This window comes from Argentina anserina, chromosome 2 (assembly GCF_933775445.1).
Source record: "Argentina anserina chromosome 2, drPotAnse1.1, whole genome shotgun sequence".
NCBI classification, from domain to species: Eukaryota; Viridiplantae; Streptophyta; class Magnoliopsida; order Rosales; family Rosaceae; genus Argentina; species Argentina anserina.
Window position 1 is genome coordinate 19,113,234 of NC_065873.1, and position 15,202 is coordinate 19,128,435.

The 15,202-nt window shown below is 36.8% G+C and overlaps 3 protein-coding genes across 3 annotated transcripts; 2 read left to right on the forward strand and 1 right to left on the reverse strand.

The window, feature by feature from the left end:
- Positions 1-2,520: 2,520 nt before the first annotated feature.
- Positions 2,521-3,064, reverse strand: LOC126784115 (protein FAR1-RELATED SEQUENCE 5-like). Its single transcript, XM_050509604.1, has 2 exons — positions 2,740-3,064; positions 2,521-2,642 (listed from the first exon to the last, which is right to left on the reverse strand). Exons 1-2 carry the CDS (start codon positions 3,062-3,064, stop codon positions 2,521-2,523), a joined length of 447 nt encoding a protein of 148 aa, XP_050365561.1.
- A 2,652-nt stretch (positions 3,065-5,716) lies between these two features.
- Positions 5,717-6,467, forward strand: LOC126783129 (ethylene-responsive transcription factor ERF098-like). Its single transcript, XM_050508534.1, has one exon. The coding sequence runs from the start codon at positions 5,810-5,812 to the stop codon at positions 6,278-6,280; it is 471 nt and encodes a 156-aa protein (XP_050364491.1). The 5' UTR covers positions 5,717-5,809; the 3' UTR covers positions 6,281-6,467.
- A 7,587-nt stretch (positions 6,468-14,054) lies between these two features.
- On the forward strand, positions 14,055-14,542 carry LOC126783134 (ethylene-responsive transcription factor ERF098-like). Its single transcript, XM_050508539.1, has one exon. The coding sequence runs from the start codon at positions 14,105-14,107 to the stop codon at positions 14,540-14,542; it is 438 nt and encodes a 145-aa protein (XP_050364496.1). The 5' UTR covers positions 14,055-14,104.
- Positions 14,543-15,202: the final 660 nt, after the last annotated feature.

Below are 15,202 nucleotides of genomic sequence, written 5' to 3' on the forward strand. Positions count from 1 at the left end.
TTCACCAAATAAAAAAAAAACTAAAAAGGAGTCATAATTTCCCTTGAACCGGTCACACATTTTTATAGTGTACGGTATGATTCAAATGGCTCTAATTAGAACCACTTGATTCAATTTTTTGTTTACATCAAATAATATTTAATTTCTCTTATTCAAAAAATAATATTTTATTTTTCAATAATTTTCAAGAAGGCAGTAGTGTCCAACACATTGCTGATTTGCTTATTTCACTAGATTCTGATGTCTACAGTTGTTTATCTATATATACAGTTGCTTATAGCACGCACTCCCCTTACGTGTCAATGCATGCTCTAAAAAATACTATTTCTCACTATTTTGTCTGCAGTAACTTTTTTTTATTTCTCAAAAAAAAAAAACATACACAGGTTGTGTAATAGTAATACCATCTATTCTGCTAACATAGTCACTGATTTGTAAATGAGAGATTGTACTGATGAGGCATGAAAGTGATCGAGGGTTTGACTTATTTACTAGATTATAGATTCAGTCAAGTAAAATATCTGCCACTAATTTAAGATTGTTGCGTGCATAGTCGCCTAATCTCACTTTCAGGCTTCAGGTATGAAAAAACCTTGGAATTTTGTAAAGTGTGTACGTGGCTTGCTTGATCATCGGATGATCGACCGACGACAATTGGACATGACGCTTGTGCATTTTGTGCCGAATCCAATGAAGAGTCTTGATAGTCGAATTTTGGTGGGTTGCAAAAAACCATGACCCTAACTCTAACCTTAATCTAGGGTTTGTGGTCAGGTTAAGTCTGAACAATGTAGTAGCGTCTCCTGAAAATCTTTTCAAATGGGCGCCCGATTTTACTTTCTCATTGTTGGGGGTGTCAGCGACAAACCAATTTAAATATAGGTGACTAACTAGACTCACAAAGGAACCGTTAGACAAGTTGACAAGCTCTAGTCTTTCTAACCTTAAAACACTATGGTTTTTTTAAGGATATTCGAAAGTGACTTGTGCTAACTCTCAGTGTTCATTGTTATTTTTAAGCATGTATGATTTATCACTAATTTTTAATATTACATATATAGTTGCCATGTTTGAAATTCAACTTTTTTCTTCCAAGAATTTCTCTCCCCGGTCTATTCCTTGGTTTGAGCTCAACTTATTTGGTTCATTGCCATGTTTAATTGTGTTATACTATGCTAAATTGATAATATTTGGTCCTCTTTAAACTTGGGCGACCAAAGAGACTTGAGAACCAGTGGTGAACATGGACAGATCAGGCCGGTGACTATTTCTTGGTCATTTCTCATCCAGAAATTACATTTAATTGCAACTTGCATGCATGAAGAATTAATAGCCACAATTAGCAATTATAAAAGCATAATGGCTAGAATGTGGAAAAATCCACTTGTACGGCTTGAATTTAGACCAGCTAGTCACCCAAATTATATCCATTAACCTAGTCAGCGCCTTGTCTATTAGAGAGGGACTAACCTATGATTGAGTTGCTATTATATATATATATGTAGATTTGATCCTCTGCTCATGGCTATTTTCCTCATATTGTCTCATAGAGGTATATGAACCATCTAATTAAATTTGATGGTCATGATTATTTTCCTTCATTTAGAATGATATTTTCAGTTTCACTTATTCTCTTTTTCAATATCTCCTTATATCTCTCAATCTCCTTTTTTTTCCTCTCTCTAACGTAGACTCTTCTTTCATTATTTATTTTTCTCTCTAAACCCTACATCTCTCACTCTCTATTCTTTTTAAAACCCAGACACATACACTTACCCAACTCCAGTAAATTAAATCAATGAAATCATCATTCCTATTAATTTCTCCTATTGTAAGTTCTTTACTTTGTACATCCATATTGTTCAGAAAATGTGTTTTTGTAGTAGTACCTTCATCAACTTGTGATGGTTGCATATCCAATATTGATGCAACAATGAACAACACAATCACAAAATGCAAGGAACAAAGTCAACAACGAATGTGCATTATTTCCATTTAGCAATATTTGTCTATGGAATCAAACACTTGTAGTATTGTAACTGAAATAAAATAAAGTAACTGATACAAATGCAAGGGAGTTATATGAATTGACTCTCAATCTAATCTTCACATATGCGAACTTTCTACGAACTCATAATTCTCTAAGATATGAGTACATTTATTTCTCTCAATCATTTGATGTTCATGGGTGTGGCAATAGAAATGAAAATCCGGATCCTGAAAATCCCATCATACTTGATTGAACATATTCTTGTGAACTTGGCTGGCCCGAGGATTCTTGATAAGGTATCCAAGACATTTAGTTTGGCATATTCCGGTCATGCATCTATAGTGTATTAGCAGTAACATAATTAGATAGAAAAAAAAGACAAACCACATATACAACTAATATATCATGCGTAGCTATATAGCAAACACACACTTACGTTATATGGATGATAGATCATTGGCATATAGTTACCATTAGGTCGCCTCCTTAAATTTCATTTTCTTTTGTCAGACTGTTCGAAGATAGTTCTTCTAGTCTTGCTTTGTAAATCCCAATGACTCCCTTCCCCTAGCTTGTCTGCCCATTAGTTCAAATGTAGACGTCAATGGAACTCTAGAATCTACGGTTAAGTCTATAAATGCACCATCTAACTCTGTGACACCCCGTTGAGATGGCATCATATGCACACACTCTTTTTTTAACAAGAGGATGATTGTGCTCTTCAGAGAAATAGTAAACCCATAACTTACCTGTAGGTCTATCCAACTTAATGACCATAAGCGCTCCACATCCGGTCCTTGTCTGTGCTATTGGGTTTTTTGTCAAATCGTCTCTCTTATCCTTCCCTGGCTCACTTTCCTTACAACAAACGAAATTTCTTGTAGTAAGTACACCATATTTACCTCCACCACAACCATCTCTTCTAATACTAAAACCCACATGGTGTCCATAATCATTATAAAAGTCATATGCCGCTTTCTCATAATCAAACTCCATATTATATTTAGGTGTCCAAAGCAAGTCTTCTTTTGATTGCTCTAAATTACACTCAGTTCCTTTCTCAGACTCTTCCATGCTCTGAAACTATATTCAAAATTGCCAAAAATAATCAATTGCAGGAACCAAAATAAAGCAAGTAATATTAGTAGTGTATTAGTAATTTAGCTAAAGACAATCTTCATCACCTAAATTGTTATAAAGCAAGAAAAATAATATATAACTTCATAACGGCCAAGGCTATTAATCATTCACAATACCCATGCATGCATGCCAGTATGTTATTTCCCAAAAAGTTTGAACTAGGATAACTAACCCAAATTCATGATTCGATCGATCATGACAAATATCAACTCAAATCAATTGCAATTAGACATGGTGGAGTATGAATCACAAACTAATCCGAACAAAATGAATATTCAAAAGAATAATACGGTAAAATATAATTAATTTGATCCAAACAATAAACCAAACATCGGGCATTGAATAAATGTTGAAATGAGGATGAATCAGTACCTGAGGTGCTTCAATTTGCTGGAGTTGGGATTTTCTTTGGTGTATGTGTCTGGGTTTTAAAACAACGGAGGGAGAGAGACAGACGTAGGGTTTAGAGAGAAAAAAAAATAAAGAAAGAAGAGAGAGAGAGAGAGAGAGAGAGAGAGAGAGAGAGAGAGAGAGAGAGAGAGAGAGAGAGAGAGAGAGAGATAAGGGGAGGTTGAGAAAGAGAAGTGAAACTGAAAATATCATTTTAAGTGAAGGAAAATAATCATGGCTATCAAATTTAATCGGATGGTCCATATAACTCTATGAAGTAATATGAGGAAAATAGCCATAATGAAAGGATCTGAATCCATATATGTGTAGGTTACAACTATATGACATCTTCTTGAATTTCTGTACAGGAGTGTACGACTAAGCTGTGATCTTTTTTCTTTTAAATATGATGTAACCAATTTTCTAATTAGTGTGTTTTTCCCCATTGATCAGCCGGCGTGTAAATGTAGAATCTTGGAGTTAATTTGCCCTACTCAATTGTCATCCAGTTATTTGGAACCTGAATTATATAGGATTACATGATCACTTAAGTAATCACTCAAGGCCGCCTGATGGAGTAAAGGAAAAACTGGAATAAACAATTGATTTAGCTAAAACCCTGGTGTGTATATACATGTTTGAAGAGGGTTGAAGAGATTACTACTTGATTAGTTCTCCCCTCAACAAGGCGTTGCGCCTGGCAGGGTTTACATTTGAATAACTGAGAATACTTTTAAATTTCAATATGGGATACACTTTAGCTTCATATATATAAGGTTCCGATATCATTTTTTAGAGAGTTTTGACTTTAATACTTCAAGAACCCTGAGTTTATAACGCGAATTTGTCCGTCATGGTATCCGAAATTCTTCTGTTCTAATACTGCAAGCGATTGATTCTAAATAGATCGAATGACATTCGGTGATTAGAATCTATCGATCATTTAGACACTTTGAGAAACCTTATGAACATAGGCAAGTTTTTGTTTGTGCCTCTCCTCACTCTCCTGTGGCATTTCGCCTTCTTCAACTGTCTATCTTACGGGCCAAGGCCTTTCCAGTGGACATTACTTTCATGGTTCGGCCATTTTGGGTTGAGCTGGGCATCCGAATTTCGGTTCGGAGTTGTGTCAAATTTATATTCATTTCGAATTAATTGGTTATTTATTTTGTCCATCTATATTTGAGTTTTAGAGACTTTGATTTAGATGTTCAACCAATCCGAATTTTCGGATCAGTTTGGATCGGTTTCGGTTAAAACTTAAATATTAAAAGTTTTCTGTCTATAAACTCAAATTTAAAAATGCATCAAACAATTCAATTATCTAAGCACTTTAGGCATACAAATTTTAAACATAAATATAAAGAATAAGTTTGTCACCATATTATGAAAGTCATTATCATAACTATAAGTTCAAACTTTCATTTGTCAACCAATAATGAAATGTCATGTATATTAAAAACAATATATTTGTAATTAAGTTAAATTATTTGGGGCTGATCATTTTTTCTTGATGGTTTAAAAGGCAGATCCGTATCCAATCCTATTTTAACCGGATTAGATGAGTTTTTTTTTTTCAACCTAAATATTTTAGATGAGTTATCCGATTAAGAAAATCTGGATAGATTAGATAAGTTTTCAAGTAAATTCGGTTTTTTGCCCGACCCTAATTTTGGACATCGATGTGGATTACTGAACGACACAAACAACAGACCAAACAATACGACACGTCGTTTTCTCCATGACTCATGCCTTTCGTTTGGTCTTTTAACTTATTGTTTATGAGATCTCGGTCAAGGTAGTGTTGGTCTAAGACAGAACGCCATAGACCAGACTATCGATCAACGGCGGCCAAGCTTCAGAGAATAAGACAACGATGGTGTGGAAAGCACCATGTCTCTCCCATTCATGCACCTCTACTATTTCACTCCCAGAACTTATTCATTGGTCAATAATGAAACCCTTAGCCATATATCCTCGCATGCAAAAGCTGAACCAAGCTCGTTTTCTTTGCCAAGCATAACTACATAAGGATTCATTTTGCTTCCTCCTCATATATAAGAACCTTCCTAGCAAGGAACAAAGAACAAAGAACACCCCCCATCCGTCAGATATGACTTAAGAGATCAGACCATGTACTTATCATGCATTATATATACATTAATAGTTTAATACATACCTCCTGTCACAATTCGAACCACCCTGAAGTACGTCATTTGCCTCCAGTTTTAAGATCAAACTAGCTAGCCATACTTAGATAACTTGCAGAACACTCGGGACTGTTTAAGCATGGAGCGGGAGAGAGCAGAGAGTAATGAGAGGAAGAGTAATGAGAGGAAGAGTAAGCAGCCGATCAAGGTGAGAGATCAGACAAGGTACAGAGGGATTCGGAGGCGGCCTTGGGGGAAGTATGCGGCGGAGATTCGAGACCCTTCGAGGAATGGAGCACGTCTATGGCTAGGTACGTTCGAGACGGCGGAAGAGGCAGCGAGGGCTTATGATCGAGCTGCTTTTGGCTTTCGGGGTCATTTGGCCATCCTCAACTTCCCCAATGAGTACCAGTATCATAATCCATCAACCAGCTCTTTTGTTACGTCATATTCGATTTCTTCTTCATCATCAACGTCATCTACTTCAGCTTCATCTGCTCTTGCTAATTATGGTGGAAGGCATTTTGGACACGAAGAAGGTCGAGTGATAGAGTTTGAGTGCTTGGACAATATGGTGTTGGAGGAGCTTCTTGAAGAGCAAGGGAAGTAAGCTCGGGAAATCAAGGGAAACAGAGGCTCTATAGTCTATAGCATGATTGAATTGTTTGGTTTCTATTTTACGGGCTGTGATTCAATTACAACAATGGGAAACTTTTGGCACCTTTTTGAATTGAATAATTCATTTTACCTTGTTTGTAATTCGAAAATAATGAAGATTTTGTTACTGAAGAATGTAATACGCATCAAATAGGGAGAATCATCTTTATTCATTGATAATGAGACTTTATATATAGACATTACATTCAGCATCTCGTAGATTCAGAGATTATATATCATTCCTTATCTAGACTAACATATACTAATTAGGACAAGATACACCAGAAGATTATGAAGAGTAATTCTCCTACAACACTCCTTCTTGTATCACGATCCTAAAGTGTCATAGTGCATAACCATTATCTCGGTAAAAACCTTACCAAACAAACAAAAACTTATTGGGTAAAATAAAAGCTTGGTCGAAGGAAAAAAGAGCACAACGCACCAACTATAGTTGAAGATAGCATGTGGAATAGACTCCCCCTGAAGTCTACAAAACAATTCCTCCTGATCGGTAACTCAATCTCATAGTTTAGATAAATAGCGTATACGAACGCTCTTCACATTCTTCAAAAGTAGCAATGGGTCTATGATTAGAATATCAAATCTCGCCAAACATTCTGAAATCAAATATGTACACTTATCCGTACATGGATCAAAAGATATAGAATTGTATGACAACTCAAAACAAGAGTTTGCAATGAAAAACAGATTCACGCGTGATATGACCTTCACGCACTTAAACAGTCATAACTTCGTCGACACAGTAGGTGTGGATGAACTGTAAACCTTTATGGAAAGTAGACACCCATAGCTTTCCAGTGATATGTGGTTCACAACCTAGTTCGTTCTGAGCGGATCACAAAGCTCTGTCGAAGTTGACACAGCTGCAGGTTCCGGACAGATCCATCATATTTTACTAAAACAACTATAACTCACTCAATATAATAGATATGGTTAAATGGTTGGTGTCTCTTGAAAGTAGACACAGGGATTTCCAATTGTACAAAATTCACCATTTTCCAACTAGTGATCAGCCTTATAGGTCTCGTGGAAGTTGACCTACGAATCTGGGCAGATTCTGACATCGCTTCATTAAAGTGTCTTTTGTGTTGGGATATAGGGATTTAATTTCGTAACGTATTGTGATTAAGCATTGACATATGTGTGGGCGTACTTGACCATCATCTTGGCCTTACAAGTTTAAACCGAATGAGATGTCAAGTCAAATATATTACAACAAGTACATGCATACACATATCGTACTTAAATATGAAGAGTTTCATCTCTTAAGACTTATCGTCGCTCATACGGCGGAAACATGTCTTCTCATGACTTCTATTGATTTATGGAATACTTTTAGGCATCAATTTAACGTCATTACTGCATTTAGCCAACCGATGAATAACATCATCACTAACTGTCATCACTTTCGAGACCTAGTATTCTCAAGATCATTTTTCATTCTAAGTACAGCTGCATGCAATATTGCATATCCCTAGACAGTTATGGGTAAATTACTTACACGTACAAGGGCCATGGCTATAAGTTTTAACTGCTTAATTGTCGCTCATGCTCATCCATTCATGCAAAATGAACATGGGGTTACGAGGATATCCAATCCCGACTATGCAATAAAAAGTCTTCGAAGTGAATTTCCTGCAATGTCAGGGTGGTGAGCCCTAAATTTTGAGTAAAAAAGTTCAAAATTGCAGCATTTGGCTCTTAGTTCATCAAGAGTCCATCACACTTCATTGTAATATCCATACCTTTATCAAGTTAACGCCCTCCGTGGTTTAGAGACACTTGAATTAGGCTAAAACCAATTCATTCATGATCTTTATCTACAACTCTTAACTTAGTCACAACTGAGATGATCTGTGACCACAAGCTGCAAATTTAGTTGTTTTAGAAACCACCTAATTGACAAGGTATTATGAGAACAAGCCATCTCATATTTGATGCCTCGGCATTTTGCTAGAGAGTTTGCGTCATAATGTGAGTCTAAACTCTTCTCTTTCTCACTAAGCCTAACAAAGGTATAACCAATAGGATTTACATGTGTGGTGTTGGAATTACCTGACCAATGACCTATCTCTTTGTTAAACAGGATCCTACGGCTTTCTAGGAGGCTATGGTGGCGACATGGGTCGATCATCACCATCAATTCCTATCGGATAACACTTTCCATGTAGGCTAATTTACAATGTTGGGATTTTGCTTAAACATAGTATGTATGGTTTGACATCAAACTCATTCAACATCGTCATTCTTCGAGATATTTTATTTGGATTAGTATTGACATTGAGGCGTCCCCCAATGATAACTATCATCCAAGAAAACAGACAACTGAGTATCATTGATCATAGATCAAGTTGTGCCATAACTCGCATTCAGTAAGTATTATCGAATCAAGTGGTCTCTCTACACTTTCTTAAGAGACACGGCCTAGTGACACCATCTACCACATTTGTGGAGTCACCACGTCACCAACAAAGAGTGACTATATGTCCATCTGTCAGACATCAATCCATACATGCATAATTGCAACATGTATCTCTAATCTTGTCACTTCCATCTGTAGGACTATTAGGAACTTGATGAAGCATAGTGGGAGAAATCACGAAAAATCCAAGTTGTTGAACTTGAACAAACTTAATTTTCTCTCCCCCTAACGATGGGGAGACTGGTTCATCAAAAGTGACTAAACGATATCGCTTGTTAATGTCTTTATATAAGCGAACATAAGTGGAAGTTCATGTCTTATTCAAAGATAAAATTCAACATCAAATAACCCATCATTATGTGCTTATGGAGGCGGAATTTGACACATAAAATATGTGGACGATAAACCGTTAACATTATCCGTTAACAAACATGCATATTGTTAGACTTGAAAACACTAACATGTGAATCGTTACAATCGTAACGTCAATGATGGTGGTATAGATGGATAGCGTAAAACAAGACACGTTATAAGTCGTAGCTTATGGTTCGAATTGTTAGTTTGTTGGAAGCCTAAGCACATCATTGACCAATATCGAACCTCTGTTTTACACTTCCTTGAATGGTTCACTCACTTTCTGAACCCCTAATGCTACAAAATTTAAAAAAAGGAGCAAGTAAACATGGGTGTTAAGAATCCAATGCCACCGGTCTCACTGCCGGAACCGGTAGGAAAACTCGCCAAAGGTCAGTGATCAATTGTGTCGAGCGGTTCACCATGTTCCAGATCTCCAAATACTCTCAAATTTTGTGATTATGTAGCCTTGGATGTTAGCAACCAGTGGCTGCAAGTAGCACTTGAATAGCCCACCGAAAAGTAGGTGAACCGGTCCTCACAATGACAAGTTTGCAATATGTAAATCCTGAAATTTTAGGCTTTTTCAACTTTCGTCATTGTTTGGGTGCTCCATAACATCTAAGTGTTATGGTTTGAGTTTAAGCATGATATATGTATCACCATGATATATTTTATCCCCAAAATTAATCATGATAAGCCAATTTCGGCTTCCATCTTATGTCACATTCTCTTTAGCGTAAGAGGGTGTATGTCACTCTTAAATTTAGCTAAAGAATAGGCTTAGAGATTGAGCATAGTCAATGAAGGATCATAGAGGGGGCTTATATACTTATTAATGCATAGATTACATCTCCATTACTTTAGAGGAATTTTATTGATCCGTTTAACTTCTTTGCTCAAAAGAATAGCCTAAGTAAGTCATCAATTCATTATTTTGAATCATAATATCGTGAAAGAATACAATTCATACTATTTCGACTCATGAGATGTGCTACATCATTAGAAGCGATACATAAGAACTCTTTCACAATGAGTTTGTAGGTGATAAATAATGTTGGCACAAAGATTGTCTTCAAGTAGCTTATCGTCTCACCAATTTTATATATGGTATTGTTGTAAATTCATCAACGTAGACAACTACTATGACAAAAACCATTTCATAGGTTCAATTTCTCTCTTGATGCATAAAAGTATGTGACTTGAATCATAACACCATAAGACATAAACTTGAGCACTAAACCACTCTTTGATTCTTTTGTGATGATCTTGTCATCGTAGTCACAATGGATTAAAAACTAAATCCATTAATAGCTTTCTTTTAGCTATGCACTCCAAATCTCTTTAACATATTCATAAATATGAATATAGACACAAGTAGTCTTATGTCAAGACATATAAATATCACAAAATAAAACTCGGCAAGTGCACTGATATAGTCCTAAATGGCTGCATAACGTTACTTAAGGGTTTTAGACCCTCAAACGTCATTCACGAGTGATTTTGACATGCAAATATCATGCATAAACACCATAGATCCAAATACAAGGATCAGTGTTGCCTAATCATACCCAAAAGGGTTGTCGGTGTCAACAAAATAGAAGCACAAGGCTAGGAGTTCGTGAGGAGGCCATGCGGTGGGCTTGCAGGGGGCTGCTAAATTCCTAGGGGCCGAGATTAGCGCTCGGCCAATTTTTGATGCCATTAGGGGTAAAACTGGGTGGTAGACGGAATATTTTGGCGATACTGCCAAATCTGTGACTCGTGAACCTGTTATAGTTTGTCACTCCCCTAATCTTATACGAGTGTTAGTTCAATTCAAATTTTTTAAAAACATCACCATATTTTAAAACAGTGGAATATAGTGCATTACATGACATGTAACACTACAAATCATCATCAAAACAAGGTGGAAACATGTCATAACAAGACATCAATCAAGGCTTCATCATGCAAACGAGGCATAAATATGCTACAACAAGCATTGATTCATATAAGTGTGCATTGTGCCACACAAAGATCGTGTAAGCCTGACTTATGCTACAATTAAAGCCATGAACTTATATAGGTAGTGTCATGTAGTATGTAATGCGTTACATTGCATTAACATATTGTTTTTGGTGATGAAACCATAAATGCATCGAGACATTCTCGTATGTTTGTTTACTTGAACTACATGAGAATTTTATAGCCAACAATTAGATTGAGATCTTGACCATTGAATCAATTTAAAGTGTAACGACTAAGTAACTATAGTCACACTTGTGAGGTGAATACATTCACAAAAAATCATGGGAAAATACACGGATCTGTAGTCATTCAGACTATTTTCTGAAGCATTTATGCTTCATTATTTTCAAATTATAACCGCAATGTATAATTGCTTTTGTAATATGTAATAATAAGAAGATATTCTCATGTTCTTCCATATAACAAGAGAGAAGATTCATTATGTATCAATATACGATACAACTTCCAAGTACTGATTGTAGGTCAAGCTCCAAATTATGGTAACTCAATTCAATAAACCGTGACAAATTCTGTCACAATGGTATAAGTGACACTTTCAGTCACAAACCGGTGGTATAAGCAACAATTTCTGTCGCAAACCAATGTTTGTCCCATTTTTTCAAACTTGTAGCTACACACAACGCCTACGGATGGTAACAGCGGCACTCCCAGCCGCTCCTAAAACTCGGTACTAGGGGAATCATATCCATGTATATCACTCGAGAAGCGAAATAATCGAGTTGAAAAGAAAGGGTGGTTGAAAGTCCCCGATGAAAGACAAAGTTCAAAAGATTGAAATTGCATGAAAGCAGTAACGTTAATTTAAAACATACTTGGTTGTTTGCCAAATAAACAGCGTATAAGTGTTACTTTTGTTTAATTCCACTATTATGCTTGAATCCACGAATATACATCGCGAAGTAACTCTCGCCATTCGATTTCGTATCGTCATGTGATAAATTTCACCAAAATGAAAACATATGGTTAGCTTAAATTCATCAGATAAATAAAACAGTAAAATTAAAATAAAATTACTGGAACTGTAGTGGTAAAAACACTTTTTACCCTGAGGTAAATTACCATGCCCCTTTTTACCAATTCACTGATTTACCAGAAGAGGTAAAAACCTCTTTGACCGAGCCGGGTCGGGTTGACTATTGCAACCAGTTCGGACCCAAATCCGGGTCGAGGACTGCAAATCGGTGTCTGGGTCGAGCTGCAAAACCGGAGCTCTAGGTTGGGATGCCAAGCGACAGTGGCATTGGGCTCGAATTCATCATTGAGGCTACCATGACCGACCAGAGATCTGGGTTCTCGAGGCTAGGCGCCGCTTGGGTTTGGGGTCGTCAACGACTGGTCTGGGCACCAGGGTCATTGTCGCTGAGACACGAGGGTCGACGACGAGGTTTTGGGCACGGGGCTACGTTGGTATGCAGTGGAGGGACGCCGGAATTGGGCAACAACGATGGTTGCCGGAAGGTCGATCTCAACATATCGGAGAAGAAGGCGGGGTGCCCAAAGCGAATTTCTGGGTGCCCTTGGTCAAACCCGATTATAGTTTTTTTTTTCAATCCGGCAAATTTTTTTTCCTCTTATGTTGAATTTTTCATGGCAGAAGGAATTTTTTTTCTTTCAGAAATTAGGGTTCTAGATCTAGAAACTCAGAGTCAGAATTACGTACTGATAAAGTGTTACAGAAGAATGTAATACGCATCAAATAGGGAGAAACTTCATCTTTATTCATTAAGTCCTTATATATATGTATTATATTAAGTATCCCGTAGATTCAAAGATTATATATCTTTCTTTATCTAGACTAACTTATACTAATTAGAACAAGATACACCAGAAGATTACGAAAAGTAATTCTCCTACAACATATTTGGACATCTTAACTTGTGATTTTAATTTTAAATAACGTGTATATTTTTACTCATCATATGCTATTATCAGCAAATCACATAGTTGATTAGTTATATATTAGTTATATATGGAATGGATTTGTTGGTAATGTGACTAGTTCCTTTGACAGTTCTGCTCGAGAAATTAAGCAACCAGTATCCCATTGATTCATTGAATAGCTATAATTTAACCAGACGGGATAGTAATGCCCACGCACGCACTGTTCCCTAGCCAAAAACAGAGGAACTAACCTCTCTAATTCACACGTTAGACATCTAATCGCAACTTTAAATGAAACTAAAAAACCCCATAGAAGCAACAAGAGATTACAACTCAAATTAACCAGAAATTTCCGAAAGTTAACCAGAAATTTGGAAACCAAAGTGTATCCGGGCAACGAAGATCTAGGAGGAAGGGAGCTTCGATTCACTCCATCAAACCACGCCTGATGATGGCAAACCAACATTATCGGGTACATCTGCCACATGATTTCCTTCTCTGAAATTATAAGAAGATTCAAAATGCATTAGTGAGATGCGGTGCAAACATTTTCACAAGCGTCAAGATGTAGTCATGTAGTAACTAATTGGTTTTGGTCCTAATGAAATAAATGGCATCACGATGATGCACTGATGATCACCAAATGCTAAGAAGGCTATGTATAATCTCGAATTAATAATTTCGCTAAGGACAAAATTTTGAGTCTTATTTGCTCCCTAAATTCTTACGCCATGACTACCTCCGTAAGAAAACGTCATCGTCTAAGAAATAAAAGAAAGCAGTGAAACACCAGGACTCCAGAAGGAACAGAGAAGATGAGTCAAAATGTGAATGATGTCATCGATGATGACTGTACGTAGGTAGCTTCCAAGATGTGAACTAAGAACACCCATCAGACAAGACCGGAAATTTAAAGGACTACAACATCATATGTTGGACTATATATGTGCCTGCTTGCATGTAATCACCATTATTTTGCCTCCAAAAGTTGAAATCAAATTGGATATAGCTAGAGCACTATATTTCTGGACTCTTGGTTATTCTACATTGAGCTAGACATAAGTTATGGAGGGGCAAAGAGCACAGAACCAGCCGAGAACGAGAGATCCAACTCGGTATAGAGGAACTCGGAAGAGACCATGGGGCAGATATGCAGCAGAAATCCGAGACCCTACGAGAAATGGGGTACGCCTATGGCTAGGTACATTTGACACTGCAGAACAGGCAGCAAGGGCTTATGATCGAGCTGCTTTTCGATTGCGAGGGAATTTAGCTATCCTCAACTTCCCGAATGAATATCAATACCATAGCTCATCAAACAACTCTTTCGTTTCGTCGAATCCATGTTCTTCATCATCAGCTGCCATTTCCTCTGCTGCTGCTGATGACACTGGAAATGCAGATAGGCGCAAACAAGAAAGTGAAGTTATTGTGTTTGAGTCTTTGGACGATATGATATTGGAGGAGCTCCTTGCACCTAAAGAAGATACACAAGAAAATTAAAAAAAACCATGAATGAGTGTTTTTTTTTATCTGTATCATTGTCTTTTACCAAGTTTTCGAATAACTAAACTCATAATAAAAGGCCTTTGTTGCTGTAACTCATTTTACTTACCTGGTTGTGACTTGTGAGTGTGACTCGGAAAACAATAAATCTAATGATTTCAAGTACTGTGCTAAATTTTCTTGTTACGTACTTTTATTGTGATAGTGAGGTCATTTTTCTTACGCTCGAACTTCTGATCGATCAGCAAGGTTTTGCTGCTTAATTTCAATGGCGGAACGTCACTCTTACAACCATTTACTGGGCAAAAAGTCTTGAAGCAACTTATTGATCGAGTCTGCTTCCGTAATGCAAGATTATTCTTCATGATAGGTTTATTAGCTTTGTTTGGTGATGCCTTTGCGAGATTCACTGATATACATGTCATTCACCAAGACGAGTGAACAATTGACCAAGCAGAATCCCTTCAATGTGGGAAGTGGTGTTGTAGAGGGCGGCAAAATCTACCATAGCTGCTGCAAAAACTCTAGGATAGCACTAAAGTAGTTCTACAATCACAGAAAACATTAATCAACTTCCATTGTTAATTTGTTAGAGTAGTACTAAATGGAAGTTGTCAAAGCAAAGTCAAAATCCATGAGGGACACCAATCATTTAGT

What these genes read in the sequence shown, in the direction of transcription:
- LOC126784115 (XM_050509604.1), bottom strand. Translation starts at nt 3,064, where the DNA reads ATGGAAGAGTCTGAGAAAGGAACTGAGTGTAATTTAGAGCAATCAAAA. An exon ending in TAAGTTGGATAGACCTACAG is followed by an intron (nt 2,643 to 2,739) that starts GTAAGTTATGGG and finishes GGGGTGTCACAG; the next exon opens with AGTTAGATGGTGCATTTATA.
- LOC126783129 (XM_050508534.1), top strand. Translation starts at nt 5,810, where the DNA reads ATGGAGCGGGAGAGAGCAGAGAGTAATGAGAGGAAGAGTAATGAGAGG.
- LOC126783134 (XM_050508539.1), top strand. Translation starts at nt 14,105, where the DNA reads ATGGAGGGGCAAAGAGCACAGAACCAGCCGAGAACGAGAGATCCAACT.